Raw genomic sequence first — 21,997 nt, 5'->3', positions numbered from 1 at the left:
AAAGGAGACTATACTTTAAGCTAGATTTTATAGAAAAATTAAATACAGGTAGTGTGCAGCAACAGTCCTAGCATTCCTGGAAGACAGTGAAGAGGAGGCCAACTGCAGTTAGTGTGTGGCAACAGTCCTAGCATTCCTAGAAGAGAATAAACAGGTGGCTTACTACAGGGCTAACATTTCTAGAGGAATAATAATGAACAGGTGGATGACTAAAGGTAATTTGCCGCAACAGGCCTAGCATTCTTCGAAGTAAAAGAATGAGCAGAATAAAACGTGTTAAAAGAGGTGTCTAATATTTAGTTTAGGTCCTGGTCTGAACTCGCGTATTATTTTAGTATGTAAAATACAAGCTTGTTATCCATATGCTGGTAACAATTATTATATCTTGTGCCAAATTGTATTTTGGGAAATATTATATTTTTTTTTTTTTATTATCACACTGGCCAATTCCCACCAAGGCAGGGTGGCCTGAAAAAGAAAAACTCACCGTCATTCACTCCATCACTGTCTTACCAGAAGGGTGCTTTACACTACAGTTTTTAAACTGCAACATTAACACCCCTCCTTCAGAGTGCAGGCACTGTACTTCCCATCTCCAGGACTCAAGTCCGGCCTGCCGGTTACCCTGAACTGGACTTGAGTCCTGGAGATGGGAAGTACAGTGCCTGCACTCTGAAGGAGGGGTGTTAATGTTGCAGTTTAAAAACTGTAGTGTAAAGCACCCTTCTGGCAAGACAGTGATGGAGTGAATGATGGTGATGGAGTGAATGAAGTTTTTTGGGAAATATTATTAAAATTAAAAAATTTGGCACAAGCAGCACACTAGAGCCAATCAGCACTTAGTATTGAGCAGCTCTTAGTATTGAGTTATGTAATGCATCTGGCCATATACAGTAGTGTAAAGAAAACTGCATATAACATTAACAAAGCTGTACCATTCTTGTATCTACCACTGACAGAGTAAGGTCAAGTTACTTTTTTTTTTCGGTTTGAGTTGTGTTACATGTCTTACCATTTCCACAAACTTAATTGGTTCGTGGCATAATCTACCTAATATAGGACATTTTAAGGAAAAAGTTATTGATCAATTCAGACCATAACATGAACTCAGTATTACCCAGAAAGGTACATACAATGTAAGCAGGATCATTGAAGTCGCCTAGCAGGAATTTATGATCAGTGATTGATTACTATTGGAAATGAACTTATCAGAATAACTATTGGTTAGTGAGCAGAAAAGAGTTTTTAGCACTTAATTCTATTATGTCTAAGCAGGAAGCTAAGTTTATTCTGAGGAGAGAATCATTGGATCCTACGTATATAGACTATACTGCTTTTCACTGAACATTTTCATATCATAACTTAAAGTAGAAATGAATTAAAATAATGCAGCCATTTTTGGTTACAGTGTTCGTATCATAATTAGGTTAACCTGTAGACATTAAAATATTGATAGAAGTATAACATGTACTGTAAGTTTAAATTGAGAAACAGAATTGTTTATATTTTTTTATATTTGTAAAAGATACTGTACATATCTAGGGAAAGATCTTATGCAATTACCGTGATATCATGAAGCACAGCTTAAGAAGCATCAGTAATGGGTTTGTCATGAAATCTGAGCACCATGGATAGGGTATTATGGCGATAATTGCATGCTTTATTTAACTAGTCATTTTATCTTATTAAGGTGCTAATATGACTAATTTTCCATGATAAGGCCAGGTTTTCACATCATAGTGTGACTGCTTCAGAGTTTTGGATAGTGTTTTCATAAACATACCTTGGGAGATGGTCAGCTTGTTAAAAAAATTATAAACAAATTTATATATACTATATGATAATATGCAAAAAAATACTTATGTAGTTCGCAAAAACCCTTGAATATCATATACATCATTTACATTCCAATACTCTTCAGTAGGGATGTGCCAAAATATCGTTATCAGTGTGTAGTTTATAATTTTGATGATATTAGTATTCATCTAAAATTGAGTGTCAGTATAAGCAAAAATTTTGGTATTGTCCCAGCATTACTGTACGGTATTTACATGTGAGTCAAGCAGTTTTTAGCATGCTGTTGTCAATAACAGATACTAAATAAATTTTATACTCTTGTGTATGTATACTGATATTGTGACTAATATGAAACTCCATAGGATAATCTTTAGCATTGCTGGAGCATCTAATGTTTTCACACATCTGCTCTTTGTTACATAAAATCCTAGTGTTCTTTTAAAATGATTTTATTATGTTAAAAATTGGTGAATTTTTAATTTAAGTCCACAGTAACCCTTTGGTATTACCATAGAGGTACTATGATAGGAATCTTAACAAAACACTCAAGTACCTTCATATAAACTTAATTGTGCTCTTTAGCATACTAGCTACCATTTATATGTATCTGCCCTTCCTCAGTAGTGTTAAAAGTCAATCTGACCATAAATGATCTACACTGCCATGGTCATTTCCCTATTTTTTTATTACTACTTGTTCTTATACCCACCCTCCTTGCTGATCTTTGTGGCAGTTTTTCCCTTTGAGAGGCCTTGATGTCAGTGAGGGGCTCTTAAGCCAAGGAACTGGATTTACCTGCCCTTCCTTATATCGAACCTGAATGCTTCCCAGGAACTGTATGATCCCTACAGGTTTAGCACTTCCCCATAATTAAAATTAAAAAAATATTAATGACAATTGGAACGTGAAAATTGGGCACTCTGTACACACCGTCCTCTTCATCACCTTGGTACTGTCCGCATTATTACTATAATCAAAAGGAAGCATTAAACCTACTAGGGGGTACTGTCTGCAGCCACATATTCTAACTTATGCATAAGAGTGCTTAAACATCTCTCTATATAGACAGCTAAACAAACTTGTCAATATGCTTACATGTAACCACAAATGCTGCTACCTCAGTGTACACTATCTGGATAACGCTGACAGTCAGCAGGTAAGTTTTACATGATCCTATCCCTGTCCTTAACATTGCTGGCAAAAAAAAAAAAGTTATTGTAGAGGCACTATTGTGTCCTGGTATATAATAGCTCTTTCCCTGACTTAGATCAGGTTGAAGGTATACCACAAGATTGGGCTCTTAGCACTAACCTCTTCCTGCTAATCATTAATAATCTTCCCTTTCTTCTCCTCTCCAATGTTTGGTCATCTTTCTAGGTCTGCAATTTTGCTGTAGCTTGTACAAGTGCTGATTGTTACTTTGTGGTGGCCCCTCTCTAGTATGCTATTGATCATGCTTCCAACTAGGCCACTTCTTGTAGGTTTCAGTTTTCTGTTGCTGAAACACTCCAGATAACTTTCACAAGGTGCCATGTTATACCTCGTACTGTTCTCTACCTGTATGGGTTCTGTATCCCTGAACAGGATATTGGCAGTTTTTTTTCAGTCTTTTGTTTGATCATTGAATGTCCTAGAATCCTCTCATAACCTTGAGAGCTGCTTGCCATAACTGCCTGAACCTTCATGAACTCCTGCCCATCTTTCATGGGAAGCTGCTAGACAAACCCTTCTGCACCTTTATTTAGCCCTAATTTTATCTAAACTAGACAACAGTGACCAAATGTACTCTTTAGCTTCTGCTGCTACTCTCTAAACTTGATTCCATTCATCATCAAGGATTGTGTTTACATCTTTGGGGTTTTCAATCTTCCTCAGTCGAGAATGTTTATACAGAGGCAAATATATCCTGACAAGATGAAATTAAGACACATGTGCAACATCTGGGTATCTTTATTGTAGACGTTTCACCATCCAGTGGCTTTATCAATACAAATTCCAGGACATAACTTGAAGATAGTAGAGCTATGTACAGAAGATGAGGAATTTGTATTGATAAAGCCACTGGATGGCGAAACGTCTACAATAAAGATACCCAGATGTTGCACGTGTCTTAATTTCATCTTGTCGGCATTGTATACCATTCTTGCACAAATATATCCTGTCTTTGCAAGATTGACATGATGCCTGTTGTCTCCATTAGTTTATCTTTCATGATCCTACCACATATAATTCACTCTCTCTCTCTGTGAAAGAGAGGGGTGAGGGGGAGGGAGGGGCTGACTGGCTGCCCGAGACAAAATTCTTCACCAAGCATGTACTCGCCTATTTGTGGTTTCAGGGGTTAAGTCACAGCCCCTGGGGGTCAGATTGTTTTGAATGGTATTCCCAACTCAAAGCAGGACAAATATCAGTTGAAGATCATGAACACACTAGTCGTCCATCATCAAAAACACCCCGAACATTGAAAAAGCGTGGACTATTCATGAAGTGTCATCAGAGTATCCAGGAGACTGCAAGTGCTGTGGGAATTTTTTATGGGTTGTGTCAAAGTATTTTGACTGAAAATTTGAACATTAGGCAAGTGGCTGCAAAACTTGTTCCCTACTCGCTGACTCAAGACCAGAAAGACTCGTTGTTTTGTGATCGAAAACAACGTGGCTGTCATCCCCTCCCCCATGTTTAGCACTTAGTTTTCATTATAATAATAATGTCATCCCCCACCCTCCATACTTCCCAGATCTAGCCCCCCCTGTGACTTCTTTCTCTTCTCAGACAGAAAAATGGTACTCAAGGGGTAGCATTTTAAGGACATGCAAGAGATTCAAGCAGAATCACAGGCCATGCTAGATGCCATTAGGATAGAAGAGTTCCAGAAATGTTTTGAGACAAGAGATGCTGGGATCAGTGTATAGCCTCCCAAGGAGAGTACATCAAGGGAGACAAATTTAACTAGGTGTAAAACAAAAAGGCACAATACTTTGACTGGAACAATATACAAATAACCTGTGCACAGAAAGAAGCTCATGAGTGTGACAAGTTAATTGTCCAAGTTGGACCAAAACATAGTCATGAGCTATCTCCTGCATGCAGGTTATTTGTGTGTTTAACTAGGTTATCAGGTAAGCCTATATATTTTGCGCATTCCAGGAACTTTCTGATAACACCTCGCATGATAATTTTTTTGCCTTTCAACCCTCTCAAGTTAAACCATTTATTTGACCCATATGGGTTTGGTGCTTATTTTCAAATACATAGTAATACTAACTGGCCAGCCATTAACAATAGGAAATATGAAGACCCATGTGAAGTGGGTAAAGTTTATGGTGTATAATTTTCAGGTTTATTTAGCTGTTGAGTAAATGATGACTCGAGTTACTTCATAAAGTACAGTTGATTGTCAGTTGATACGGTAGTTATGTTCCTGAAGATGGTGTGAAATGCAAAAGAAAATATAAAATAAACTGAAGACCATATGAGACAAATAGGGTTACTTTCCTTCAAAAAAAACATCCAAATTTTTTAGGCTTCAAAATTGTAAAAACAATGATAATGTAATTTGTAGGTCAGTGTAGTGATGGGCATCACTCAGAGATCCCACATCCACATCTCTGCTAGTAGACAGAGGTGCCTTACAGTTTGTCCCACTCTGCAACTGTATGGGGTGTATATCAGTGGGGTTAGAGTAGTTGGGGTGTGTGCATGGGGATTGGGGAACTAATGATGTAGGAGGTGGAGACTGAGCCATGGAGGGGTAGGGGCAGGAGCTGGAGGCTGGTGTTGGGAGGTGGAGGATGCTGGGCAATGAGGGATGTAGTGGAGACTGGAAGTAAAGAGGTGGTACTCACTTAACTGTGGTTGCAGGGGGGTCAAGTCATAGCTCCGGTTCTCTGGTGTGATGGTGGCATTGTCAGTGGTCTGGTGATGTGGCAGTAATGAGGGTTTTGAGTGGCTACATGTGTAGATGGTATGTTAAGGAATGTTGGCCATGAAAGCATAGGCATCATGTGGGTTGAGGCTATAGGAGAGTGGTGTGGGTTGAGGCTATAGGAGTGGTGTGGGTTGAAGCCATGAAGGCTTGAAGCTGTAGGGCAGTAGTGTGGGTGACAGGTGTGGTTATGTTGGTGGCCTGGTGCTGGGGATGATGGATGGATGAGTGTGCGGTTCATGATGTGCGTGGTAATGAGGGTAGAAAGTGCCTGCATGACTAGGTGTGGATGGCATGTTAGGGCACATTGACTAAAAGTATAGGCAAGGTGTGGGCATAATGCTGTAGGAGTGGGACTGTGTGGGTTTTAAGCTATGAAGGAATAATGTGAGTTGAGGCCATGTAGGCTTGAAGCTGTGGAGGAGTGTTGTGGGTGAAAGGTGTGGTTGTGTTGATGGCCTGGTGTGGATGATGGGTGATTGGATGGCTGAGTTCATGTGTGGTGTTGTGGGCAGTGGCTAAGCGATTAGCTGTGTGTATTCAGTGTTAGGGTGAGAGGCCGATTATGGTGTGGGTGTAGTCATAGGTAATTGGTGAGAGGCCGATTATGGTGTGGGTGTAGTCATAGGTAATTGGTGGGTGAGGGCATGGGGCTGGGCAAAGTGTGGTCTTGAAGTGGGGGAATGGTCTAGATGTAGGTATGTGGTTGTGGGGGGAATTGTATAAGTGTGTGGGTGGAGGCAAACTGTATGGCAGATGTGTGAGGTCAAGGTATGATGTTGGACAAGTATGAACGGAGCACTGAGGTGAGGGAAGTTGTCTGTATTAAGTAGAACTCCCACCCATAAAGTCACCAAAAGATGAAGGGAAAAGAACCCAGTGCATGCCACATTTTCCCCTATATGTACTGCACATTGTAACCTGATTAATTCAGCACGTTCACCAAAAATATGCCAGAATTTTGCAACCATGTTAAGGCAAAAACAACAGACCACTTGTTAACCAAAAAGATGACAGGAGATATTTCTATTTATAGTATGCACAAGAAATTTAATAATTGGGGATATACATAATACTGTACAGTATATGTAAACTATAAATGGAAAATTTTATGAGGTAAGAGTGAGGTATTAATGATATAATAACAATGAAAATAATACATAATGATACTAGTTCTTTGTTAAACAATGTAGCAGTTTTCTAGCATCCATTTCAACATCACTGTGAAAATATGATGATACAGTATCAATATTTTTATATTCAAGTAAATATTGCTTCTAAATGTGTCGTGTCTACTGTAGTGATATCCAGTATTTACACTTACATCATTAGCATTTATTTTTAGGTTTAAGAATCTTTGGGTATTAATGACACTGATACATCCCAATAAATGCTTGCATTCCAATGTGCAAAACACAATCAGCTAAGAATTCATGGAAAATCTATTTTTTACATCAATATGTACATCCAGTGAACCTAATGGCTCCAATTTACAAACTAATAATTGTAAAATCTTGTATGACAATAAATAGCTAAACAGAAAGAAAATGTGTCCAGTTTAACCCCCCTCCCCACAAATTCAAAAACTTCCTAATTCCCGTGCTTGTGCTTCTGTTATTTACAATTTTTACTGACAGACATGAATATCTATTATTTATAATCTATTTGCAGTGCCCATTTTTTTTAGCATGGTGCATGACCCTCTTAATAGGATTCCTTCAAACTCCAGGAAATGTAGTTTTCATAATTGAGGAAGGAACAAAAAAAGACTACTGGAAAAAGACTACAGACTCAGGGAACAAATACTGCAAACCTTCCCAATAAAGTACTTCAGGGTGAGCATAGTTCTGAGCATATCAACTGAACAGCTGCCACAGAAAATGTGAGACTGGCAAATTTAAGGAAAATTTTCAATAGCCTCAACATACTACTGTATGGCATTTGTCAGGAACATCTTTGTGAATGCAGCATCAGTATGGCACCCTCGTCTGATAAAGGGTGTCAAGAAGCTAGAAAAAGTGCAAAGGTTTGCAACAATAATAGTCCTTTAGCTAAGGGGTATGGCTAATGAATAAAGACTAAAGTAGTTAAACCTGAGCATTAGAAGATAAAAGACCAGGGATGACATGATTACACTGCAAAATACTAAGGAATTGGGTGGACAGGACAAGTCTGATCATGAGGCAGATGTCAGAGACACAAGAACATAGCTGGAGCTTAACACATAATGAGTAACAGGACTGATATTCTAAAGTTTATTTTCCATGCCATTACCTGTATAGTCCTTGTGGCTTAGCACTTCTTTTTGATTATAATAATAATTCATGCCATTACAGTTTTACATTATATAATTAGGCAACTTTATTCCGAAACGTTTCCTAACTGTTGCCTATGTGTCTTACCTACCAACCTGTCGGTATTGTATACCATTTTGATGTTCACATTATATAATACACTGTCATACATGGAAAAGCCCACTGTAATTGGCAATGAATTGTGAGCAGACTTAAGATTACATACACTGTGCATTAAAAATGTATGTAATCTCTTTCTGAAGATAATGACACCAAAAATACGAAATCTGATGGAAAATTTGTGGGACTGAGCAGGAGTAATATTAGTGGTCTGGGCTCAATTTATGCACTGGTGATTTCATCCACTTTGAGCCCTATTTTAAGCATTGTTCAGTTTGACCAAATTCTATTTTAAGCATTGTTCAGTTTGACCAAATTCTTATCTATTTTGCCAGAATGCCTTCTGTTCTATCAATTAAGCACAAGAAACTACCCATTCAAATATCAGAACTACACTATTAACCCCTTGACTGTCGCAACCCCAAATCCTGAGGTGTCTCCTGGTGTCACAAAATCCCCCCCCCACCACAAAATTATTTTTTCTTTTGAAATGATAAGAGATTCTTTTCCCAACTGTAATGACACCAAAAGAACCAAATTTGATGGAAAACTGACAGAATTATGCTCTCGCGAAGTTAGCAACCTCGGCGATATTTACGAATCGGTGATTTCTCCCACTTTGAGCCTTATTTTCGGCTAATTCCATTGTTCCAGTCGACCAAACTCATAGCTATTTTTTTAGAACTCCATTTTTTCTATCGATTGAGTACAAGAAACTGCCCATTTACCGATTTCAACTACCTAATAACGTGGTCAGAAATTTGCAATTTGGCCAATTTCACGCAAATTAAAAAACATGACAATTTCAAAATAGGGTCCAGAATGAATAATGCAGGCATTCCTGGCTCTAAAATAACATTTTCTTTGTTCACCAGTCACGTCTCCAGGCCCCACTGATATTACTCTTGCTTTCTATTTTGAATTTTTATTCAAACAAAAAATAGAAGATTTACTGTTATGCAGACTACTGCAATATTGTAATAATTGTATAAATAATGCCAACCCATTCATGACTGCATATTAGAATGGCTAGTTGGACATTTATTGGAAAATGATATTTGTTTACTTTTGAACATTGGCAAAAATCAAACATTTCCTCTACTTTGAGCTCCATTTCAAGGTTCTTTTCATAGTAAAACCAATCAAAATCACCTCTATTTCTATAATATGTTTTCCATTCTATCAAAAGAGACCAAGAAAAAGAGAATATAACCATAAATACTATACAAAAATAGACCACAAACTCGACATTTAATTCAAACAAAATGGTCGGAGTTTTTTTTTTCTCATTATGCACTGTGTGCTGCAGGATTTTTTTTATATGGTGCACACTGACCACACAGACCCATTCTCTCACATGTGGGCCTACCAGCTTTCTCCTGCTTGATTTGAAGCCGCTAGAATTTTTGAGTATATATGTCAAAAACGGTGGTTCGTAAGACATACAGTAAGTATATATACGATCAAAACAGTCAAAGGGTTAGTTTCTGGGGTTCCAACAGTAAAACGTGCAAACTAGTTAATGAGTGGTACATTATTTAAATGTTTATAAAAATTTGATGAAGTTGTACAAAATTAGAATTAAGTACAATGATTATTCATATGGAATTAGAACTGAGTATAATGATTATTATTGATGTAGTTTACATTTCATTACATGTAAACTACATTTTGTAAACTGCACAAAGAAATAAAGTTTGTTTGAGTGGTAAAATATATATAGAGACACAAATTTAAGTACATAATGTGACAATTTAAATGTGAACTCTTATAACTCTTTATTGTTGCAACAGATAATGACACAAGAAATTATGTACAATAATTATTCAATGCAAAATAATCTTGAGTTACAACAGCTATGTCAGAATAAAGGGATATTAACTTACGGTACAATTTATGTCTGTAAAAGAAGTGGAGACAAGAGGTACATGAGAATGAATTCTGGACAAATACTCAATAGGCAGGTTTCTGAGATGTTTGACATAAATACTGCTATCATGAATCACATTGCCTTGAAGCAATTGAGAGACAGAAAAACTTTGGAATCGTTAGCCTTAAACAGTGCAGCTTGGGTTATTTATAATTACTGGAATTTCAGGTCTGAATGTGTCGCTCAGTGGGATGGCAGGCAATAAGCCATGCAAAATCTTCCTCTTCTAAAAGTATTCATGTGGCTAATATCTCCTGAAATAATTTGTGCAAGAAATAAATATTATTGCTTGGGTTTGGATATTTTGTTTATGTGATAAGAAATGAGTAAAAGGCTGATGTCTGATGTCAGTGAAGGGCTCTTGTTCTAAGAAATTGGACCTATCCTTAGACCAAACTTTATTTCCTCCCATTTCCTAGGTGCTGTATGACCCTTACAGTTTTAGCATTCCCGTAAGTGTAATAATAATACAGTAGTACCCGAGTTTTGAACTGCTCCCAACTCAACCAATTATGTAAGTGTATTATTGTAAGTGCTTTTGTGAGTACATTTTTGGGGGTCTGAAAGAACTAATCTAATTTTCATTATTCCTTATGGGAACAAATTCATTCAGTAACGGCACTCGAACAGCCTTCTGGAATGAAGAAAGTTCGAAACTCGGGGTACCACTGTAATTTATTATACGAAAAGCTATAAATATACAGATAATGCACTTATTGTTTCTGATAAATTTGGTTATGTCCTTTGATTTAATGATACAACATGAGTCATTTGTTAATCAAGCATTCTAGCAACTTAGTAGTACAGTAGAACCCTGGTTTTTGTCCTTAATCCGTTCCAGAAGGTCAGTCAAAATCTGAAATGGACGAAAACCGAAGTAATATTTCCCACAAGAAATAATGTAAATCCAATTACTCCGTTACAGACATCCAAAAATATTAACAAAAAATACATTTTATAGAGAATAACTATAGTTTTACATACAGAAAACAATGAGAAATAAATATAAATGACTAATTTTAATAGATAAATGAACACTTAAATCACTTTTACCTTTATTGAAGAGACTTATTGGCATATGGAAGACGGCGAGGAGGGGAGAGGGAGGAGAGGTTATTATTTGGAAGGGAAATCTCCCTCCATAAAGACTTCAGGTATCAAAGCCCTATCTGGGGTTACTTCCCTTCTTCGTCTTTTACTGGCTCTAGGACCAGCTTGAGAGTTACTGGACCATGCAGACACGGCTTGCAACATGTCGAGGTATGTAAACACTGATGTCACACTTCCCACATCTCACTCTTAATCTACTGTAAAGCACAATTCCTGAATTTTAACATTTTTACCTGTCAGTAATTTTCTTTCCACAATTGTTCATTTCATATTATCACTACTTATTCATCTCTCATTCAAGCATTATTTACTACATACTCCTTTATTTATAACCTCAGCACTGGCACCCTGGGCATCCAGTGCCACTCTGCAAAGTGTAAAGTCATCCTGAGGGTCCAACATTTCATGATCAATTGTCCAGGTCATCTGAGCATGACAATGTCATTTAAGACACATAAGACATTCTGGCATGCCTATTTTACCTGCCCTTCTCTCTGACAGCCCCACCACTTATGTACTCATTCTTTGATTCCTTAATTGACAATAATCTGCTACATTAACTATGACTCCCATCCACTTAGCCACCTCCTCTTCCCAATTGCCATCTCTTTCACCTCTGCCATACAGTGCTAATGACATGGGTTTAATCACTTTACACAAATAAAATAATGAACAAGGGTACCCAAGATGCTGATAAAGGTTATTATATAATGGGTAAGCAGTTTTAATGTTTCTCCATGGGAAAGTGGAACAGAATTCTACCTCCGTAAGCCACGTGTGTCGTAAGAAGCGACTAATATGCTGGGAGCAATTTTACTTCTTGCAGGTTTAGCACAATTTAGAGAGTTAAACAGCTTATTTCTTCCTTTTAATCAGTTTTGGCTAAGCTGTGACTGATGGTAATCAAGCTATTTACCATAGTTCAACATGGTAATTATCAATTTGTGAATGTAACAAAAAACTTAAAGTAAAAATAAAAAAAACTTTATATTTACACAAATTTTATACTTCCATTAAAAGTTTTTTCCTTGATAATCATTAAGTGATGTTCCTCATTAATTAAGATTGTAGTAACATTTATAAATATCAGTCAATTAGTTTTGCTCTATCCAGATAATTAACATGTTTCATATTATTCTTAGCACCACAAGTACTGTAAGAGTTTTCCGAAGTACAGTAGACCGTCGTTTAACACGGTAGTTACGTTCCTGAAAATGCCACTAGTCAAAACCGTGTTAGACAAACTGAAGAACTTACAGGAAAAATAGGGTTACGTTCCTAGGAGCCCCCAAGTCGAACAACTTTTTTTTAGACCAATAGAGCTTACAAAAATAAAAGTGAATATGTAATTGTAGTTCATTGTCGTGATGTATTATGTTGTTTTTACTGCATAAGATTACAAATGCAACAGAAATAATAGTATTTCTTACCTTAAATTTAGTGCTGGTGTTTGTGGATGATTGTGAAGAGAGTGGAGAGTTATGCTGTGGCCCTACTGGGCTGAGGTGGATGGTAGAGGTTCTGATACTGAAGCCGATGGATGTACTGGAGTGTGCATAAATTCTGTAAGGGATTTCTGTTCTGTTTTACCCTACAGTACATTATACAAATGATGGTAAGGCATCAGCTGCTCTAGACACTGTTTCTGGGTCCTCTTCAGTGAAAAAGTCAAAGTTCAAGTCATTCAATAAGTCAGTCAAGTCAGTCAGTAAGTCAATCAGTCAAGTCAGTGAGTCAGTCAAGTTATTCAGTCAAGTCAGTGAGTCAGTCAAGTTATTCAGTAAGTCAGTCAAGTCAGTAAATCAGTCAGTCAAGTCAGTAAATCGTCAAGTCAGTAAGTCAGTCAGTCAAGTCAGTCAAGTCTGTCAGTCAAGTTAGTAAGTCAGTCATGTCAGTAAGTCAGTCAAGTCATTCAGTAAGTCAGTCAAGTCACTCAGTAAGTCAGTCAGTCAAGTCAGAGCTGACGCTTCATTAAGGCCATAGGCCCTCACTATATCCACTACACGTTGAGCCACTCTTAAGCTTATCTAATGCTATATTTTGATTTTCTTTGTAATTCCTAGACTTGAACACTTAAACCTTTTCTTGTCACTTGCGGGAACACTTGTATGCTTACTGGGTGCCATGATTGCTTGGCAGATTTAACAAACGGCAATGAAAATAAAAAAATATGTATGTAAATAAACACAGCGAGCTTCCTGAGTATCATTGTCCTACATGCGTATGAACCGAACTGAAGGCTGGGAGGGTGGTGTAGGTGGCGAGGGATGGCAGTGGGTCTCCCCTGTTGACTCAATGGTGCAACCCACAGACCATCCTGCCTGGCGGGTGACCACACACTCAAAATTTTTCCCCCTCTCACAACCGTGTTGAACTAATTTTACGAAGTGTTAAACAAAAATATGCCCCAATTCTTCAAACGTGCTATAACCAAAACGTGCAAGACAAAACTGTGTTAGACGACGGTCTACTGTAATAATAATTTGAAGAGGATGCCATCACACACGTGCACTCAGGGTCAGGAGCTGATACTCTACCCCTGCAACCACAATCAGGCAAAGTGAATGTAGGTGAGGTGAGTATGCACACAGACACATAATTTTGTGACATGAAAATAAATGATAGTCAATCACTAATTAACAGACAAGAAACCAGTATCATTATGCCATATCACCATGAAGAGGTATCACCTGACTTTCATTAATTTTACTATAAGTAGGTGTTTCCTGACCTCAATTGCTTTAACCCTGAAGAGTGACTTTCATGTTTCTCAGCACCTTAAAACTCTACTGTCAAATGTTTAAATAGATGCTTATTGCCTTGGGGTGAATTATTGTACCGAAGTCAGATTGTTCTATATACATATACCTTCTCTGATACTGCTTGCCAAAGTTAGTTATTTAGCTTAATAGTGACCACTAGCCTATTAATAGTGCTACTGTACTTGTATGCTGCATTAATGCCTACTTGAGATCTGTGTTAAGAACAATGAAAGTCAAACTCTTTTGGTTAAAATCAATCAACGTGAGGTAACACCTGTCTGCATTGAGATCAATCAAGGTCACACCTCTTCATGGTGGTGGCTAACTTATATCTTCCTTATTTCAGCTGAAGAAGCCATGTGACAAGGCATAATGATGCTGGTTTCTTGTCTTTGTTAAACAGTGATATCCTATCATAGTATACCTATTTTTTTTTTTTTCAACAAGTCGGCCGTCTCCCACCGAGGCAGGGTGACCCAAAAAAGAAAGAAAATCCCCAAAAAGAAAATACTTTCATCATCATTCAACACTTTCACCACACTCACACATTATCACTGCTTTTGCAGAGGTGCTCAGAATACAAGTTCAGAAGCATATACGTATAAAGATACACAACATATCCCTCCAAACTGCCAATATCTATATACCTACATATATCTATATACCTATATGTTTATATATTAATTATACCACAGTATCCTTTAAACTGAATGGTACAGTATACAAAAATCTGTATTCTCTATAATCAAAAAACATAGGTAGCCTTTTGCTACATAGGCAATTAAATAGTGAAATACATCAAAGTGCACTTAATCATCTACATGGTAAATGGCTATGCATTTAACCCGTAAACGGTCCAAACGTATATATACATTTTTTCAACATTTGAAAGTATGTAAAAAAAGCAGATCTTCTTTTTGTTTTTCTACATTTGAAAATGTGTAAAAAAACTTTGATCTACTTTTTTTTTTTGTTATATTTGAAAATATGTAAAAAAACTTAGATCTACTTTTGTAGCACTACACATGTGAACGTAGATCTGCTTGGACCGTTTACGGGTTAAAAAATTAGGAATTTCAACAATTCTTCACAGTTTTAATTGTAGTAGATGTCTTCCAATTTCAACAATTCTTCACAGTTTTAATTGTAGTAGATGTCTTCCTTCTTTTATCAGGTGGGCCATCAGAACCCTGGGAATCACAAATCTCGAAGTGATGTAAGTCCTGGAATGTAAAATAGAAAATTTTGTTTAATTAAGACAGGACTGAAATTACAAAACTTTAGCAGGTTTACTAATTCCCAGCCTATTAAAACCAGCATCCCTCTCAGTCACTTGTCATACAGGCCCTCAATGATAATCCAACTATTCCCCTCCCCTAACAGAGCCTTAAATATCCAACTTAATTTTTTTTTTTTTTTTAACAAGTTGGCCGTCTCCCACCGAGGCAGGGTGACCCAAAAAGAAAGAAAATCCCCAAAAAGAAAATACTTTCATCATCATTCAACACTTTCACCTCACTCACACATAATCACTGTTTTTGCAGAGGTGCCCAGAAGACAACAGTTTAGAAGTATACACCTACCATCCGACTTACGACCGAGTTCAGTTCCGAGAAACCGGTCGTAAGTCGAAATGGTCGTAAGTCGAACTTTACTACTGAATATCAACAAAACATTTTTGTAATGACTTTATTTTGGTATTTCATGTTTTACTTTACTTTTTATATTGTTAGTACTGTATTTTATACTGTAAGGTTTAGGATAAACACTGTGTACAACACAAATACAATGGACCCCCGCATACCGTCGGCATCACATAACGTTCAATCCGCATACCGCTCGCTTTTATCGCAAAAATTTTGCCTCGCATACCGCTCAAAAACCCGCTCACCGCTCTTCGTCCGAGACGCGTCCAATGTGCGCCCTTAGCCAGCCTCACATGTGCCGCCGGTGGCATTGTTTACCAGCCAGCCTCCGCGGTAACATCCAAGCATACAATCGGAACATTTCGTATTATTACAGTGTTTTTGGTGATTTTATCTGCAAAATAAGTGACCATGGGCCCCAAGAAAGCTTCTAGTGCCAACCCTACAGCAATAAGGGTGAGAATTACTATAGAGATGAAGAAAAAGATCATTGATAAGTATGAAAGTGGAGTGCGTGTCTCCGAGCTGGCCAGGTTGTATAATAAACCCCAATCAACCATCGCTACTATTGGTGGTACAGCTGCTGCTGCTGCTGTACCACCGTCAGCTGCTGCTGCTGCTGCTGCACTGTCAGCTGCTGCTGCTGCTGTAGCACCCTCAGCTGCTGCTGCTGTTGTACCACCGTCAGCTGCTGCTGCTGCTGCTGTAGTACCGTCTGCTGCTGCTGTAGTACCGTCTGCTGCTGCTGTAGCATCGTCTGCTGCTGCTGTAGCACTGTCAGCTGCTGCTGCTGCTGTACCACTGTCAGCTGCTGCTGTAGTACCGTCTGCTGCTGTTGTAGCATCGTCTGCTGCTGCTGTAGCACTGTCAGCTGCTGCTGCTGCTGTATCACCGTCAGCTGCTGCTGTAGTACCGTCTGCTGCTGCTGTAGCATGGTCTGCTGCTGCTGTAGCACTGTCAGCTGCTGCTGCTGCTGTACCACCATCAGCTGCTGCTGTAGTACCGTCTGCTGCTGCTGTAGCATCGTCTGCTGCTGCTGTAGCACTGTCAGCTGCTGCTGCTGCTGCTGTAGCACCGTTGTTGGTGTAGCTTATTGAGAATACCAAGAAACAATTAACCCCAGAGGATTTGCCACCCAGGATAACCCAAAAAAGTCAGTGTCATCGAAGACTGTCTAACTTATTTCCATTGGGGTCCTTAATCTTGTCTCCCAGGATGCAACCCACACCAGTCGACTAACACCCAGGTGAACAGGGAAAAATGCCTGGAACTAGTGCTCATATTGGTGAATTTAAAGCCAGCAAAGGTTGGTTTGAGAGATTTAAGAATCGTAGTAGCATACACAGTGTGATAAGGCCTGTTCTGGAAGAAAATGCCAAACAGGACCTACAGTACTCAGGAGGAAAAGGCACTCCCAGGACACAGTGTCTCATCAGCCATTGCTGCATCTTCAATAAAGGTAAGTGTCATTTATTCTTCATTTAGTAGAGTAGTACATGCACAATATATATTGTGCATGTACTACTCTACTATTGTGCATGTATCCTTCTCTTTGTATGTAGGAAAATGTATATTTCATGTGGTAAATTTTTTTTTTTCATACTTTTGGGTGTCTTGCATGGATTAATTTGATTTCCATTATTTCTTATGGGGAAAATTCATTCGCATACCGATCATTTCGCATAACAATGAGCCCTCTTGCACGGATTAAAGTCGCTATGCGGGGGTCCACTGTAGTTGTTTATTTCCCAGAAATTTGGCATAAAAAACACGTCGTAAGTCGAGTTGTCGTAAGTCGAGTGGTCGTAAGTCGAGCAGGTCATAAGTCGGATGGTAGGTGTATATGTATAAAAATACACAATATGTATATCCCTCCAAACTGCCAATATCCCAAACCTCTCCTTTAGAGTGCAGGCATTGTACTTCCCATTTCCAGGACTCAAGTCCGGTTATATAAAATAACCAGTTTCCCTGAATCCCTTCACTAAATATTACCCTGCTCACACTCCAACAGCTCGTCAGGTCCCAAATACCATTCGTCTTCATTTACTCCTATCTAACACACTCATGCACAGCTGCAGTGCTGAGAACAGAGAGCCAAAATTGACAAGATATATTTAGAAAATGCTCAGAAAACATAAAATATTTACTGGTAAAAATAGAAACTGGTCTTCAAACAAAGACAGTGGAGAGCAGCAAGGTAAAAACTTCCTTAGCGTCTGCAATACAAACTGCCAGAGCACAAGGAATATAACAGGCAAACTAAAACAAATTGCTAGAGGAGGAAACAGATATAACTGTAATAAGAAACCTGACTCAATCTAAAAAACAGGGACATGCCTGCTGAATGCCACATACAAATAAAGTTAACAGGAAAGGGAGAAGGAACTGTTTTGGATGTTAGGGAAAATTTAAACTGTTGCATCAAAAACAACATAAAGGCAGAAGGGACCAATATAGAATCTGTTTGGCTCTAGTTTCTTGAAAGTTCATTGTAAGAATAAAAAGGTACACTACTATGACTGGAACAATACACAAAAAAACCTGTACAGTATGTAAATAAATTATTCAGCATATATCATAATTCAAATGAATAGCAGAAGTTAAGCATTACCAGTGATTCTGAACAAACAGTTCTCTTGCCACGGGAAAGTTTGCTTTCCCCAACAATAAGCTTGCGTTTTTGCTTTACAGATTTTCTTTCATGGCTCTTTGAAGTATCACTTGTAAACACCTGAGGAAGAGTACATTTTTATATAGCATGTTATGATTCATCTCCCTCTCCTCCCAAAAAAATCATCTCAAAAAACCAGACTCAGTTGACAATTTCAGGACTGATAACTCTTAAAAAATGCACAACAGAGTTGATCAAGTTATTGTGACTGAATTCATGTTTGCATAAATAACCCATCACAATTATAATGAAATATAAACAAGTAAATAGTATATTACTAATGTAACTTGTTTAGATATCAATACTTTGGGGCCCAGTCCCTGGACCCATTATGTACCTCTGTACACAAATAACCTACACATAGAAGAGAGAAGCTTACGACGACATTTCGATCCGACTTGGACCATTTACAAAGTTACACTAACAGGAAGGAGAGAAGGAGGGAGTATATATAGGCCAGCAGACAATGATGGGAACAAGAGAGGTAGTGGTGGAGGTGGTGGTGGCAGTGGCGGCAGCAGCGGCAGCGGCCAGCAGTGGCAGCAGCAGCAGTAGCATTAGTAGTAGTGGAGTCAGTCAAATTCTAAGAAAGAGCAGCACTGCAAGGGAGCTAGGGGCCCACAGAGAGTAGGAGCAAGAACACAGAGGGGTGGAAAAAATAATGAAAGAACAAATACCAAAGGCAGAAGAAAGAAAACCCAAAGGAAAAAAAGGAAAGAAAAAAGGGCAAGAGGGAGAAGGGGAAAAAAGAATCAGGTTAAGTCAAGGGTGTTTTGAAGTTTGGAGCATTTTACAATGTAATGGGAAAGGAAGGCATCTACAGAGACAAAACCAGGACTAAGATTCATAGAAGGAAAGTTGTGTATAAGTAAGGATTCAACCATACAGAAACTGTGAAAGTTAGACGTAGGGTAGACAGTTTTAGCAGAAGACTAGTCAACAGAATGACTGTGATCTCTGACATGATAGAAAAGAGCATTGTTGGTGTCAGCAAGCCTAACACTACTTTTGTGCTCTCTAAGTCTGTCAGAAAGAGATCGGCCAGTTTCTCCAAAGTACTGAAGAGGACAGGAGGGACAAGACACAGTAGACAACAGGAGCATCTATAGAGAGAGGAGAGGTATGAACTAGATTAGTGCGAAGTGTTAGTCTGGCGAAAAGTAAGTTTGATGTCTAAAGAATGGAGAGAGCTGCTGAGATTAGAAAGACCGGAAATGTAGAGAAGGCAGAGGACAGGAGAGTTCACAGGAGTAGAGAGTTTGGGAAAGAAGAAAATCCATTTAGCATGGGAGAAGGCAGTCTATGAAATGGGAAGGGTAGCCAAGACAGGAAAATGAATTATGAAGAGTGGAAATTTCTGATTCAAGGAACTGAGGATCACAAATGTGGTGAGCATGGAGAAAGAGGGAGATAACACTTTTCTTGACAGAGGAAGCATGATAAGAAAGAAGTGAATGTACATACCACTGTGCATAGGCTTGTGGTAAACAGAAAATGCAAAGCTTGCATCTGAGCAATGGACATGAATATCAAGGAAAGGAAGCAATGACTTAAGATTCCCATTCAATTTTAAACTTAAGGGAAGGGGCAAGATTATTAAGAGCATCAAGAAATAGTTGGAAGAGACTAGAGTCATGAGGCCAAAGAGCAAAGATGTCATCTACATAGTGGAGCCAGAGTGAAGGGCTCACATCAGTAGTAGGAAGAACAGTCTCAAAGTATTCCATGTAAAGATTAGCAAGAACAAGAGACTGAGGAGAGCTCATAGCAATACCGAAGGTTTGAGAATAATATTTATCTTGGAAGGAAAAGGAATTTGAGTCCACACAAAGGCAGATAAGATCAAGAAAGACATCAGTAGGTATAGGGAGATGAAGTAACCCTTCAGTGGCATTCTCTCCGAGGAAATTAAGGACATCATCAAGAGGGACATTAGTGAAGAGGGACTCAATGTCAAGACTAAGCATCTTACAGGTCAAGAGAGAGCGAACCCGTTCAATGAAGTCTTGAGTCTTTTGATTACTGCCCACACGATGGATATGAGGTAAATAATAAAAATATTAAACTAACCTCCACCCCTTCCTCCATATAAGCTTTATTTATTTATTTGCAGATGCAACAATGGATACATTTCTGTAAGATGCTGGAAGCAGTGAGAGAATTAAATGCTGTGTTATTTTGTGAATGTTGATCGTCTCTTGTTTTGTTTTGTTGTTGTGATCGGGGACTGAGACAGTATACCTGGAAAGGGTTTCAGGGGTCAATGCCCCTGCAAGGCCTGTGACCAGGCCTTGTAGTGGATCAGGACTTGATCAATCAGGCTGTTACTGTTAGCTGCACACAAACCGATGTACAAACCACAGCCCGGCTGGTCAGGTACATACTTTAGGTGCCTGTTGTTATTGTGACTTCGGCTTTCATTACTCCCTACAACCTTAACAGTGTTGACGAGGAATGGGATTTTAGAGCCAAAGGTTACTGTTTTGCTGAAGTCATGGAGTTATTGGCAGCCCAGGATGTGGTAGCAGAGTGGTGATTATCACCAAGGAGCTACTGCGGCATCAGCAACACGTGTATAATATGGTGAAACTACAGGGAAGGTTGAACCCTTCTGATCCAGCTAAGTTGGTTGGAAGCCAATTTTGCTTATTTGGGAATTACACAGCAGTACACAACCCACACATAGGAGAGAGAGGAGCTTATGATGATGTTTCAGTCTGATTTGGACCATTTACATCTATCACAACAATACAATTACCACCCATCACATCTACCACTACACATCTACCACCACTACATATCTACCACTACACATCTAACAACACTAAGTCACACTAACAATAAGGAGAGAAGGAGGGAGTATATATAGGCCAGTAGGCAGGGATGGGACAAGAGTGGTAGAGGTAGTAGCAATAGTAGTGGAGTCAGTCAAAGACTAAGAAAGAGGAGCACTGCAAGGGAGCTAGGGGCCCACAAATTCAATTCAATTCAATTCAAAGTTTATTCTCTATAAGGATTACAATGCTGAGTTTACAGAATTTGGTTATTGTGTGGTTTACATGTAGTAAAATAATAATTACAGAGTGTACCACTAGAACACCTAGCATGGCTAGGCATTTCGGGCAGACCTAGATTAAATCTTAAGTTTAAAATATTACAAAATTATGAGGTAAGTTGGTATTATGGCTAAGTGACTAAAACTAGTTTGTGAGTTTAGCAATGTGAATGCTTTTGTTTTGGCACTATACATAGTTTCAGTATTGGAGTATCACAGGCCAACTTATGACTAGTTAAGATTCATTATTTTGAGATTGAGATTGACATTTCTGTTTATGGTCAAATGGGTGAGTGAGTGTAAGTGTTAACCACCAGGTGGTATTCGTGTAATTAGTTGACAGGGTGTATCAGGGAGATAAGATGTTTTCTGATGGTAGTTTTGAAGGTGATGAATGTGTCTGCAGTTTTAGAATTTTCAGGTAGGGTGTTCCAGATTTTAGGGCCTTTGACATACATTGAATTTTTGTTAAGGTTTAGTCAGACACGGGGAATGTCATAGAGATGTTTGTGTCTGGTGTTGTGCCTGTGGGTTCTGTCACAACTATCAAGAAAGCATTTTAGGTCAAGGTTAATATTGGAATTTAAGGTCCTGTAGATGTAGATTGCACAGTAGTAAGTGTGGATGTACTGAACAGGGAGTAAGTTTAGATCTATGAAGAGTGGGGGGTGTGTTGCCAGGGAT

At 38.5% G+C, this 21,997-nt stretch overlaps 1 protein-coding gene and 1 long non-coding RNA gene across 4 annotated transcripts in view; one reads left to right on the top strand and one right to left on the bottom strand.

Moving 5' to 3' along the window:
- Nucleotides 1-640: 640 nt before the first annotated feature.
- LOC138853925 (uncharacterized) lies at nt 641-7,270 on the top strand. Its single transcript, XR_011393117.1, has 2 exons — nt 641-6,308; nt 6,351-7,270. It is a non-coding gene; the product is annotated as an uncharacterized lncRNA (long non-coding RNA).
- Nucleotides 7,271-10,039: 2,769 nt separating this feature from the next.
- The window catches only part of LOC128705456 (uncharacterized), an 88,183-nt gene continuing 76,225 nt past the window's right edge, over nt 10,040-21,997 (bottom strand). For 2 of the 3 annotated variants that reach the window (XM_070093648.1, XM_070093650.1), the window contains exons 16-17: nt 18,199-18,318; nt 13,065-15,161 (exon numbers count right to left, since the gene is read on the bottom strand). In XM_070093648.1, coding sequence (XP_069949749.1) covers nt 15,060-15,161; nt 18,199-18,318 — 222 coding nt within the window. In that variant the 3' untranslated portion in view covers nt 13,065-15,059. Of the gene's footprint in view, nt 10,923-13,064; nt 15,162-18,198; nt 18,319-21,997 lie in introns of those variants that run through there. The other variant, XM_070093649.1, reaches the window with a different exon arrangement.

Source organism: Cherax quadricarinatus, chromosome 43, assembly GCF_038502225.1.
Source record: "Cherax quadricarinatus isolate ZL_2023a chromosome 43, ASM3850222v1, whole genome shotgun sequence".
Taxonomy (NCBI): Eukaryota; Metazoa; Arthropoda; class Malacostraca; order Decapoda; family Parastacidae; genus Cherax; species Cherax quadricarinatus.
The sequence above is the reverse complement of the archived record's forward strand: the minus strand, read 5'-3'. Positions and strand labels throughout refer to the sequence as shown.